The following is a 13,195-nucleotide window of genomic DNA, read 5'->3' on the forward strand; positions in this document are numbered from 1 at the left end:
TACACAAGAGTTGTCTACTGGCAAAGAGACTGCATTTCCCTTAGAGGAAATTAGCCTGTCCCAGAGTGAGCTGTGCCATCACATCCGGACTTCAAAGGAATGGGCAGAATGGATGAGCTGATGAGGATGGACGGTCAGACAAGAGAAGAACTTGCCCTGTTACAGGACAAAAGAACACGTAAGACTGCAGGAGACCTGGAGGATGTTCAGTTACACTCCTGCCCTTTACACAGTGTTCAAATAGTCACAAGAGGACGCAAATTATTATTTGTTTGAGATAGGGTCTCCCTCATCAGCCTGTGCTGGCCTTGAATTCACTAAATAGCTCAGCTTGAAGTGTGAATTCCCAATCCTCCTGCTTACATTGCCTATGCCTGGGAACTGCAGGAACACACCACCACACCCATCTTGTGTTCCATCAAAAACCTACAAACATGCAGTTGTCCCTTGATGTCTGTGGAGACCAGTCCCAGACATCCATCCTGGCAGTTATCTTCAAATGTCCAAATATCTTATGTAAAATGGTATAATATCGGTATATGGCCTACTATCTGTCAACTTGAAGTCATCCCTGGATTACTTACAATGCCAAAGAAAATATACTTTCTTACATATGAAAGAGAAACTATACATGCCTCCAAACTTTAAAGGAGAACACAGAAAGGGATGAAATGTGCATAAAATCATATAACAGAAAACAAAAGGCAGGTAGCAAGCCTCTTTTGCATGGCAACAGGCTAATAATGTTTTCTATGCAATTAAAAGACTGTGGATAAAATAAACAAACAGAATGAGTGGAGGAGACATGTTTTTGTTTGTTTTTAGAGACAGGGTTTCATTGTGTAGTGCAAGCTGGCTTCAGACTCATAACCCTCTGTGTCTGCTTCCCCATTCCAGGAATACAGCCATGTGCCCACACGCCTGGCCACTAGATGGATTTTCAAAGAAAAGTTTGTTGCTACTCTATCATGTTCTTAAAGGAAGCAGGCTGCAGTTAGCATTAGTACAATGCCTGCAGAACTAAGCACATGGGAGAAGCAAGGTTTTAGAAGCAGACTGCTAATACTGTATTTTTATTTAATGTTTCAACTGGCCCTGATTTGAATGCCTCATCTATGTCTTACAAAATACCTGAATACTATAGAGACGAACATCCATATTCATTACCCTTTCCTGATAAGGAGCTTTCCAATACTGCCTCTGTTTTATGTCAAAATCTATTTTCTAGTAACTATGTCAGTTAGCCTCAGTCCACTCTGGATTGCACAAACTACAAGGACCATGGTTTTATCTTCTGAATTTTATCTTCATAGAAAGTATGATCTTGTCCACAAATTCCTGGACTCTTATTCCAGACTATTTCAAAGATGAGAAAAGCTGCAGCAGTCACAAAGGGCGACCTTTGTACAGCAGAACAAGGTAAGCAGCCAGCGCAGAATAGCCAAGCCACCGGGAGGGACATCTCCACCCTGCTGGAACGCACTACAGGCTGTGTGTGCGGTGAGCTCCAGGTTTTCAGTTTCTGTGAGCTATCACCCACACCTCCTTTGACTAATTTTTGTTCCCGTAAGGAAGCTGTCACCCTATTCCTGTAAGAAACCCCAATAAACCTCATTGGTTCACCACACCGGACTTTGGTGCCGTCACTGCTTGTCTCTCTGGTGGACATTTATGTCTCCCCACCTCCCAGCATGCTTACTACAAAGAATGTGCACTTACACCACGGAGGTGACGTTGTTAGCCAAAGAGCTTTCATAGTATGGGGTACCTTTGCTAATCACAACACTGATCTGGCCACCCAGGACGTTTGACACTACTCCTGCATGGATTCCAGCCATGCACAATGGCGAAGACTTGAAAAAACAAAAAACAAACAAAAAAAGGCAAGTGAACTTTTCTTCTTATTATTCATAAACAAGATGCTTGTACTTTTTCAAGAAATCAGCTGATCTGGGCAGCTGCTCACAAACACAGGTTATTGTAACAAAACACATTTTAGCAGAAGAGTTAGGTTTTACTCTAAAGGTATCATTTCAAACACTTGAAAAGACAGAGATGCATCTTGGGACAACCAGGTGACATCCTAAGCATTTCCGAGTCTAAAACAACAGTATACCCAGCAGTGAAGTCAGTCTGTATTCAACTTACATCTCTGTACCCATGAGGAACTGTTCCAGATATTTCAGCAAAAGGGAGCAGACAGCCAGCTGGGCAGTATTTACTGAGAATAAAAACATGTGACAGATTACAGAGTGCTCACTTCCTCTGGGAAAATACCCCAGAGAGAATCCCAAACACCTCATGCACGCTGATTCAGTTCAGTGTAGAGCACAACCTCGCATGGCAGAGAGCCGTGCTTTGTTACAAAGCCCGTTCAGACTTTCTTCCACCCACACACACTGAACATACCGACAAAAATGTTCTCACAGTCTACAACTCCTTGATTATTTTCCTTCATCATGAGCAGTAGACATCCTTCTTCTCTAGGACCTATCTGCCACGTCCCACAGGTTTATGCCAATGTCCTCTATGTTGTCTGATGAGGTCTCTGAATTATGAATGCTAACCAAATAAAATATGGTCCTGCCATCTGAGTCCACATTCCAATGGCAGGAGAAAACATTCAGCCAGTACTTACAGATGTTTGGGGTGGAGGAGGGGATTTTGAAATAACTGGGAGGATTGTTATTAATAAAATACATACATTTAGCAAATTTGCTATGTATTAGGGAACACCCTGAGTATCTCAGGTAATCCACACAAGAATCCCATGTAGGAGGTACTTTTATTATTATATTTCCATTTTACAGACATGGAAAGTAAAGAACTGTGCACCTAGGTCACAAAGCTAGGTTCCTCTTACACAGGGCTTGCCACAGCTTATTTGAGCTGGTGGATGTCACCGAAGTAAGTCACTGATGGGAAATTCACACCAGAAGCTAGAAAGAGCATGGCCCTGAGACGGGACGCTCTGGTGTGCTCCTGAAAATGTGCAGTGAGTACAAGAAAGGCCAAGGACAGGAGCAGGATTCAGATCCTGCAGAAACCTTGTGGGCTATGAAGTAGGGGATACATTTCTAAAAAGAAATCGGAAGCCAGTAAAGGATTGTGACAGCCTACATGTGGAACCCAGTGAGTAGCTTCTTAGAAAGGTTATTCTGGCCTCTAGGAAGGAAAGAGATTATAAGGACTCATGAGTGAGAGCTAGGGGAACTCAAGGAAGAGAGTATGGAACTCAGTCAGGGGAGACAGTATGGATGGAGCTCAGTCAAGGGAGACAGTATGGAGCTCAGTCAGGAAAGACAGTATGGAGCTCAGTCAGGGAAGAGAGTATGGAGCTCAGTCAGGAAAGACAGTATGGAGCTCACGAGGTGTGGCAAGAGCTCGAATGGCAGTGGTGAAAAGTGCTGGAGACTAGAGGGAGCTCAGCTGACCCTTCCACCATGTTGTCTAGGACACACTGAACAACAGTGAAGGCAGCATGTTTTCTACAGAAATAACAATCTTTTCTGTGCACACATCTATGTATTTGTGTGCATGTGCATGAATGCATGTTCATTTGTGTGTAGATAGAGGATGGAGTGAATGTCAGGTACATTCCCCAATATTTCTTCACCTTAGTTTTTGGAGAGAGATACTCTTTCTGAACCTAGAATTCAAACTCACCAACTAGGCTAGGCTAGCTGACGCTGAGCCTCAGGGGTCCTCCTGCCTCTACCTCTCCAGCACTGGGACTATAGAAATGTGCTGCCATGCCTGGCTTTTTATGTGGGTTCTGGGAGACTGAACTCAAGCCCTTATACTTGTGCATCAATGGCTCTACTGTGCTGTGGGATAATGCATTTGTACACTGGTTTAATAAAACACTGACTGGCCAGTAGCCAGGCAGGAAGTTATAGGCAGGGAAGAGAAAGGATAAGTCAGGAGACACCAGCATGCAGTCCAGGGAGCAGCATGTAATGGCATACAGGTAAAGCCACTGAACACGTGGTGACATATAGATTAACAGAAATGGGCTGAGTTTAAGTGTGAGAGCTAGTAAGACTAAGCCTGAGCTAATGGCCCAGCAGTTTTAATTAATATAAGCCTCTGTGTGTTTACTTGGGTCTGAGCAGCTGCAGACCGGGCGAGACACAGAAAAACTTCAGCTACAAATGGCGTCCAATGTGGGGCTCGAACCCACGACCCTGAGATTAAGAGTCTCATACTCTACCGACTGAGCTAGCTGGGCAGTGTTAATTAATATAAGCCTTGGGGATGGTGATTTAGCTCAGTGGTAGAGTGCTTGCCTAGCAAGCACAAGGCCCTGGGTTCTGTCCTCAGCTCCAAAAATAAATAAATATAAAAAAAAATTGATATAAGCCCCTGTGTGTTTACTTGGGTCTGAGCAGCTGCGGATCGGGTGGGACACAGAAAAACTTCAGCTACACTACTGACCAAGCCTCTCCTCAGTCCCGAAGCCATTCTTAAAGATAAAATAAAGGTTCTTTAGGGGAGTGCCAGCATTGTGGAAATTAGTGAGAAGGGCACTGAAAAGATGAACGTGTTCTGCTAAGCAGTGAGGAATATATACTGTGTACAGAGATAAGACTGAAGAGAAGACCCAAGGGTTACTTGTCAAAGACCCTGTAAACTGGGTTAGAGAATCTACACAGTTTAAAAAAAAATTATAATGAAGAGTTTCAAGAGTTTTAAGCAAGAATATCAAACTTGTCGTTTAGAAAACCAAATGCCAATAGTGTGACTTAACAGAAGAAAGTCAACCAAGATTAGAAATGGGAAATCAAGAAGTCAATTCTCGTCCAAGCACAAGACAAAGGCATAAAGCAGAGATATTGTAGGGAGGTACTGAGTAAGAACACCAAGAATGCTATTATAGTCTGTCAGTTTATCTATCTATCTATCTATCTATCTATCTATCTATCTATCTATCTAATCTATCATCTACTATCAGTCTATCAATTATCTATCTATCAAGCCCTAGCATCTTTGAAGAACAGTTGGTGGTGGCTGAGAGAGGGAAAGTTACTCACCTTCGGGGATTTGGTCACTGGTATGCTGCTCACACCCTAGTGGATGGCCATTCACCCATAAGCATAAAGGCAAGACCAGTAACAATTAAAAGAAGAGGATATGAAATTGGGAGGGGGATGGGATGGGGCACTGGGGGAGTTTAAGGGAGGTAGTGGTAGATCTGTATTATCAATATATATTATATAAATGTATGAGACCTTCAGAGGACAAACATATTAAGATAAAATTGAGAAGGAATAGCTTTTCTACTTTTAGGAGCAGCATTGCCAGATTTAAGAGACTGCTTGACCTTCAGAACATCCCACTAGTTACCTAGAACTATGACACCTGGTCACACAGGTGGAATGATCTTGAGTTCTAGGCCAGCTTGGGCTACACAGTAAGACCCTATCTCATACACTTCTACATAAAAAAAAAGTAAAATGAAAATTATACTTCTGTTTTGGAGAGGAAACCTTTATGGTTAAAGTAGAATTTAAACAGGGCAACTGGACGACTTTAAATAAGCACTGTTTGACTGCGGTCTTAACCAGTGACTAGCTATGTATCACACTTTATACATTAACCTGCACTATAAAAGAATGAGAATAAAGAAGTGTGCTGGAACACACACACACACACACACACACATACACACACACACACACACACACAAAAGTTCATACCTGAACTCAGGTTCCGAAAAATTAGATACAATATCCAAACAAGTGATTAAATCTAGAAAAAAAAAGATTTAATAAGACTTATTAAACTTACTAAAATGCTGTAAAATAATATAAAATTGTATTCATCTAAATTTCAAAATATTACTACCTATAACCTCACAAATTTTTATGGAACAGTTTCTCTCATTTGATGGATCCATTTCTGGAGCTGTTTCCTTAATATTGCTTTTTACTATATCACCTCCTGAAGTCATAGATCACATGTAGTACATAAAGTAGAATTTATGTATTCCTTAGTGGTTTCTATAAATTACATCCCTCAAAACACAAAGAAAAATATTTATTGGTTATTATGACTAAAAATGATCTTATGATGTCTATAAACAGAAAAAACAAAACAAAACAAAACAAAACAAAACCAATGACAAAAAAGAGGTAAGTTAATTCTACAGCTCTAACTTTTATCCAGAGTCTCATCTACTGGTCCACAGATAGGAAGAGCAGTATCAACATCTGCTGGGAACTCCATAGATAATGAGCCTTTTGTTGTAACCAACACTCCATGCAATCACCAAGCACATTCAAGACCTAATGTTCTAAAGAAAACTTAAATTTAACTATTAATCAGAATAAAAGCTAATATATCTCCAATTAAAGATGCAGTCCTAGGTATATAAAAAGCAGCTTTTACTTAAAAAACATTGAGCATCTTGCCTTCCTTGTCTTTGGATAGAATAGAAAGCCTAGATTGTGGCCCATAGCATGTTGCGGGATTGGCTTTGCTTCACTTTCAACCTTTGTCTTGCACTAAGGCTTCTCACCACCCTGGCTCTCTTCTGCACCCCTGGGCACACAACTCTCTTGTATCCCTGGACTTACACTCTCCTGTATCCTTGGGCACACACTCTCCTGAATCCCTGGGCACACACTCTCCTGCATCCCTGGACACATACTCTGCTGCACCCTGGACTCAGACTCTCCTGCATTCCTGGGCACACACTCTCCTGAATTCCTGGCATACACTCTCCTACATTCCTGGACACGCACTGTCCTGCATCCCTGGACACAAACTATCCTGCATCCCTGGACACGCACTGTCCTGCATCCCTGGACACACACTATCCTACATCTCTGGGCACACTCTCTCCTGCATGCCTGGACACACACTCTGCTGAGTCCTTGAGCTCACACTCTTTTGCATCCTTGGGCAAACACTATTCTGAAGAGGTTTTCTATTGCTCCCCAAACCCAGCTGACTACTTGCTAACATCTCAGCTTGACTGTCATTTCCTCAAAGGAGCTGCTTAGCTGTTCACATCTGCAATCCCTTTACCCATGCATGCGACTTCCATTTTGCTTCTTTCAACCAACACATAATTACACATATTCCCAGCATAACTTGCATTATGAAAAGACTGACTTGCTAAGAGAATCATAAAGTTACAAGCAATGTTATTTCCTAACATCTGGTCCTTGAACAAAGAGTAGAGCTATGTTTTCACTTTTCTAGAATTACAGAAATTAGGAATTACAATGTGGGGTACACAGGAGACTTTCAATGAATATTTATCATTGAACCCCTGGAAGAACAAAAGTTACATCCAGTAACTTACTAGACCCAGGGTGAAAACCTGGGAGACCACAAGGCAATAACAGATAGTATTACGAGAATTTTATGTTGGTTGGTTTTCCCAACTTGACATAAACCTAAACATATCTGGGAAGAGGGATCTTAAGTGAGAAAACGCCTCCATAGGGTTGGCATGGAGGCAAGTCTGTGGGGGTACTGTCTGGATTAGAGAGGCCCTGCCCACCATGAGTGGCACCATCCCTGTGCAGGTTGTCCCTGGGTCTAAAGGAAGTAGGATGAGCTAGCAACAATTAACAAACCACTAAGCAGCAATCCTCCATGGTCCCTTCTTCAGTTCCTCCTGCCCTGACTTCCCTGAATGATGGACTGCAAGATGTAAGATTAAATAAACCCTTTCTTCCCCAAGATGATTTTGGTCATGGTATTTTATCACAGCAGTAAAACTTGAGATCTTTTTAAAAATTATTATTTCACCCCCCCCAACTGCAGTTTCCCCTCCCTCTTTTCCTTCCATTCCCTCCCCCTACCTCCCCTCTGCCCCCACTCAATCCACTTCTGTTTCTCTTCAGAAAGGGGCAGGCCTCCCATGGGTATCAACAAAGCATGGCATGTCAAGTTGCCATGAGACTGAGCATCTCCCTTGTACTAAGGCAATCCAGTATGAGGAATAGAGTCTTAAGAACCAGTCAAAGCATTTAGGATGCCCTTCTACCACACTGTCACTACATAAATGCTACATTAACAGCCTCAGCAGCAAGTCCAGGATAATCCATTTCTTCATTTTATTACTCTAGAGAAATTTTACATTCACTACCCAACTGAAATATGTCTTAAAAGCCCCTAGAGTAGTGTTAGGCAGATAGGAAAGCAGCATTTTGGGAGTAACTTGTAGAGATCAGTATGTATGCACTACTGCAATTTCAATGATTTAATCTGTGTTTTAGGAGTTCTCCATGGGGTTCACTGCCACTTAGCTAATTCACTAGGAAAGGCAAAACAATAGAATGGTTTGCCTACCAACCTCTGCATAGCATCAGTGAGAATCAATTTTCTGCTCTCTTGATCTAACAAAAGAACTTCCAACTTCTAAGATGAGAAACTCAGCTTCTAAAATTAATGGCCTGCCATGAACAACAGTGGTGTGTTCCGATGTGGTATTCCAGCTACAAAGTCACTGCCAGCTGCCTCTACTGCCTTCAGACCACACGTACAATGGTGCTTGAGCAGTAAGTCCATGCAGGGCTTAAGCAGCACACCAGGCCATGCTAATGTGTAAATAATTACCTGGATCTCAAATTCCACTGGGGCTCCCAAGAGCTCCTGAAGAGGAAAGTAAGAATCCAAAGTGGACAACTCTGAGAGCCAAGAAGACTGAAGGCAGGAAAGAAAAACCATGAGTACAAACCAACATTTACAACTCCATGAAGGCAAATAAAAACCAGCAAATTAAGGATTTAAGAAGTTATGTGCCTCTCCTAAAAGCTTTTCCCAAGGATATCGCCTTCCAGAAAACTATTATAAAGCTCTCAATGAATAAGAACACATTCCGGGCAAGGTGAATATAGTTAAAAAGAATCTATCTGCCTCCAGGGACTTCTGACAACAATGTATTGGAAATTATCATGATGAATGGAATAGAATTAAAACCATAGAGTCTAGAGTTAAACTTCAAATTTATAGCCAAGTAAACTTCAACTGTGGTGTCTGGATAATGCAATGGAGTAGTAAGTTGGTGGGATAGTCTTTTTAGTAACAATGCTGTGATAAAATGACATCCCTGTACAATGACATATCCATTTACAAAAGAAGTAGTTATCTACCTCACATACACAAATATTAACTCAAAGTGACCTATATTTAAGAAATAATGCTGCAAACCTTTCAAAAAATAGAGAAGTAAATCTTGACTTTGGATTAAGGACTGATTTTCTTAAACATGATGAAAAGCACAGCAATCAAACTCAGAAAAACTGAAATGATAATTACAAACATCTATGCTTCAAAAAGCAGTATCAGGGAGAAAGATGGCTATGGGGCTTGAATGAGAACGTCCCCCACAGTCTCTGGCATTTGAACCTTGGTCCCCAGGTGATGGCACTGTTTGGGGAAGATTTAAGTGGTGCAGCTTCAATGGAGGAAGTATGTCATTGTGGAGGGATCTGAGATTAAAAAACCTCACTTACTTTCAGTTTAATCTCTCTGTTCTATGCTTGAAGTTCAAAATGTGAGCTCTCAGCTTTCTGCTCCTGCCACCAAGCTGTCCCCATCATTATGGACTCTAACCCTCTAAAACCATATGCTCAAATAAATTCTTTCTCTGTAAGTTGCATTGGTCATGGTGTGTTTTTTTTTTATCACAGTAATACAAAAGTAATTAATACAATGGCATACAAAATTATTTTGACAAATCATCCATCTGTTAAGTATCTAGAATCAATATAAAAAAGTGTTAAGATGTAACATTAAAAAGGCATGTGTGTATCTAGCCAATGGAATACACTTTGGCTATAAAACCAAAGTAGTACTGGTTACAACACGGAAGAACTTGGCAAATATGTAGTCAAACCACCAGTCACAAACAGCCCAACCTCTATTCTCCTTAAAGTGTCCAGAATGAATATACCTAGAGCCAAGAAGTGGATTAGTGGTGACAAAGGGTGGAGGGAGTTAAAAGTGGTCAGTGGAGACTGACTGAGACTAATTCTGGGAAATTTTTCAGGGTGATGTTCTCCAACTGTGATGAGGATTACAGTATTCTGAAAATTCTGAAAAACTGAATTACATACTCTGAGCAAGAGTACCATACTGCATAGGAATTAAATCTTGATAAATTTCTTATAAAAATCACAAGAAGAAATAACTATTGACTTTAATATATACCACATACGCATGGCTGGATAAAATAAAGCATACTAAAGAGCCACGGTGGGCAATTCATTCAGTTACTCCCCCAGCAAACACCAGATATATAAACATGACCAGGTAGTATTCTAGGCATCAGTAAGACAACCAGACAAAAGTGTCTGCATATAGAAAGTGTATCTACAGCCGGGCGGTGGTGGCGCACGCCTTTAATCCCAGCACTTGGGAGGCAGAGCCAGGCAGATCTCTGTGAGTTCCAGGCCAGCAAGATCTACAGAGCAAGATCCAGGACAGGCACCAAAACTACACAGAGAAACCGTCTCGAAAAGCACCCCCCCCCCCAAAAAAAAGAGTAGAGCTGCGGACATGTCATCATTTTCATACATATTCCAAGAATTGGCAGATGATTAGGGATTTGAGAAATAATGGCAAGATCTTTGGACTAAACAACTTAAAAGACCAACTCAGATGTAAAGTATTTAAGATTACAATAATAAATACTGATGTGGAATCTATTTGATTACTCTGCAATGCCAGAATATCAGTGTTCTATTAGAAGTACAGGCCGTGTGTAATTAACTACATTCGTAGCTAAGAGCTTCTACATAGGACTTTTCTATAATTTTAGTCAAACATGTAAGATACACAAAAGCATATACACACGTTATTACGTAGCATTGTTTTTTCAGTGCTCTGGGCAAGAGTGTGTCTCAGGGCCCTGAGACAGCAGCCTTCCCTCCTGCTCTTCTGTGCAGCTCAAGAAGAAAGAGCATCATCTTCTGCAGTAGCAGCTCTTCACTAGGTGTGACAGTAGAATCTAAGCCAGGCGGAGGGGAACCTTGAGTCCCATAAAAAGCTTCTGTCCTTCCTCTAACTCTGAAAAGCCAGTCTCAGGTGTACATTTGTACTAAGCATCCTATTTTTCTAAGACAACTCAAAATTTAACAACGTTGCTGTCTTGATACAGTTTGAAAAATAAATTTTAAGTACAATTTATAGAGAACTTTGTAACTGTTTCATGAAAATGTATTTGCACATATTTTAAAATCTTAGGTTGACTTGTATATAATACTGTAAAAATACATTCACTATTTTATATGTCAGCAAACCATTAATATAGCAGCACACTAGTTTCTCTATAGATACTTGGATTGACAGCAATGGCCATTTCTGAGATACTGTAATTATGAACTACTTTTATTCAGATTTTCCTTAAGACATACTGTTGTGTTCTAGATTGAATAGCAAAAAAAGAAACCTCCCAGTAGTACTAGTAACCATTATATAAAATAGTTACGTTAGTTGTGGCATGTAATATCTTGTATACCTGTAATCATTTCTTTCTATAGGAAAGAAATCTAAATGCAACAAAACATCAAGTATTAGTCCTAGGTGACCATAATTATTTACCAAAAATTAGAAAACAGAAAAAAAATAGATACATACTTATAAATTCTAGTTTCTCATATCCTCTAGAATTCCTTAAAAGGGTCAACTCCCCCAGCCTGAGGGTGTCCCCTGGCATAGTAACACTGTTTCAGTAACCTTACTTTCCCATATGTAGATATCTTTGTTCTGATATAAAAGGGTGTGGGATATGGCTGATCTCTTTCATTTTTAAAGGTGAGGATTAAATATTAGGCTTTCAGCCCAGCGGTGGTGGCGCAGGCCCTTAATCCCAGCACTCAGGAGGCAGAGGCAGGCAGATCTCTGTGAGTTCGAGGCCAGCCTGGGCTACAGAGTGAGATCTAGGAAAGGTGAGAAGCTACACAGAAAAACCCTGTCTCGAAAAACCAAAAGAAAAAAAAATGACTATTAGGCTTTCTTCGACAAATTACAATGATTGCTGTGGAAGCACAAAGCACAGTCCATAGTAGGAGTCTGGGCACTTTCTGTGATGAAAAGCAAAGTTTCTTATTAATGATGTACAGGACAGCTAAGTTGCCTAAGCAATTAACCACAGCTAGATAGGGCTATAAACCACATAAGGTTAACTGCACCAAATGAAAGCCCCTCTGGATCTAACTTCCTATCCACATAAGACATGTCAAAAGCTAGCATGCTTCTTTTGTGACCTACACAGTATCTAGGACACTAAATAATGCAACAGTATTTAGCATCAGTGTAACTAGTGGCTGTTTAGCTTAACTCAGCACGATACCCATGTGGTTCTTTTTCACAGAATTTCCAACTACACAGAAAATACTAGAAACAGCACGGTACACTTCAGATTGTCTGTATGTTGGCTTGACGCAAACGTCATTCCACGGGCTGAACTGCCTCTTCTGCTCAACCATTTCGACAGAAAAATCCTGTTTTGCCGGGTGGTGGTGGCACACACCTTTAATCCCAGCACTCGGGAAGCAGAGCCAGGCGGATCTCTGTGTGTTCGAGGCCAGCCTGGTCTTCAAAGAGAGTTCCAGGAAAGGCGCAAAGCTACACAGAGAAACCCTGTCTCGAAAAACCAAAAAAAAGAGAAAAATCCTGTTTTAAGTTCTCTCTCTGGAAAATTGGAGAAACTGTTCATCAATATGCTTGTTGTCTAGATTAACTTCAAAATATAGTTGTTTTTCAGTACACTGTTTATATAATACATAAACAACTGTGTGTGTTCATTATTCATCTGCCTGTAAACAAGGGCACATCTGGAGACAGGATTACAAATGGAAGCTTCACCAAGAGTCAGTCAATAGATTCAAAGTTTTCAAATGTGTGTCAGATACAACAGTAACAAAAACTAAAACCATGCATGGAAATTACAAAGAGAAACGGGGTGAAGAGCAGAACCTAACACAAAACAGATTCTGTATCGTCACTACCGTCAAGGCAGCAAATGTTCTGAAAAATTCACACCCTAGATTCAAAACCAAAAACATTCCACGTAGAAGATAAAAATTAACCAGCAATGGAAACTCAAACTCTAAAAAAATTACCTATTCTGCCCTATGTGTCAACAGTTTACATATTCTGATGTTAAGATGGAAGAAATGGAAAATATTCACAAAAAATATGTAGTTAAAGAAAGTAGCAATCAGAAAAATTT

General features: G+C 40.7%; 1 protein-coding gene and 1 non-coding gene across 3 annotated transcripts in view; both read right to left on the bottom strand.

Moving 5' to 3' along the window:
* The window catches only part of Dcbld2 (discoidin, CUB and LCCL domain containing 2), a 66,457-nt gene that overhangs the window by 20,548 nt on the left and 32,714 nt on the right, over positions 1-13,195 (bottom strand). For both annotated transcript variants that reach the window (XM_059277670.1, XM_059277669.1), the window contains exons 4-6: positions 5,700-5,751; positions 2,149-2,221; positions 1,720-1,853 (exon numbers count right to left, since the gene is read on the bottom strand). In XM_059277670.1, the coding sequence (XP_059133653.1) occupies positions 1,720-1,853; positions 2,149-2,221; positions 5,700-5,751 (259 nt within the window). The remainder of the gene's footprint in view (positions 1-1,719; positions 1,854-2,148; positions 2,222-5,699; positions 5,752-13,195) is intronic.
* Trnak-cuu (transfer RNA lysine (anticodon CUU)) lies at positions 4,159-4,231 on the bottom strand. The gene has a single exon. It is a non-coding gene; the product is annotated as a tRNA-Lys (tRNA).

This window comes from Peromyscus eremicus, chromosome 12, assembly GCF_949786415.1.
Source record: "Peromyscus eremicus chromosome 12, PerEre_H2_v1, whole genome shotgun sequence".
NCBI lineage: Eukaryota > Metazoa > Chordata > Mammalia > Rodentia > Cricetidae > Peromyscus > Peromyscus eremicus.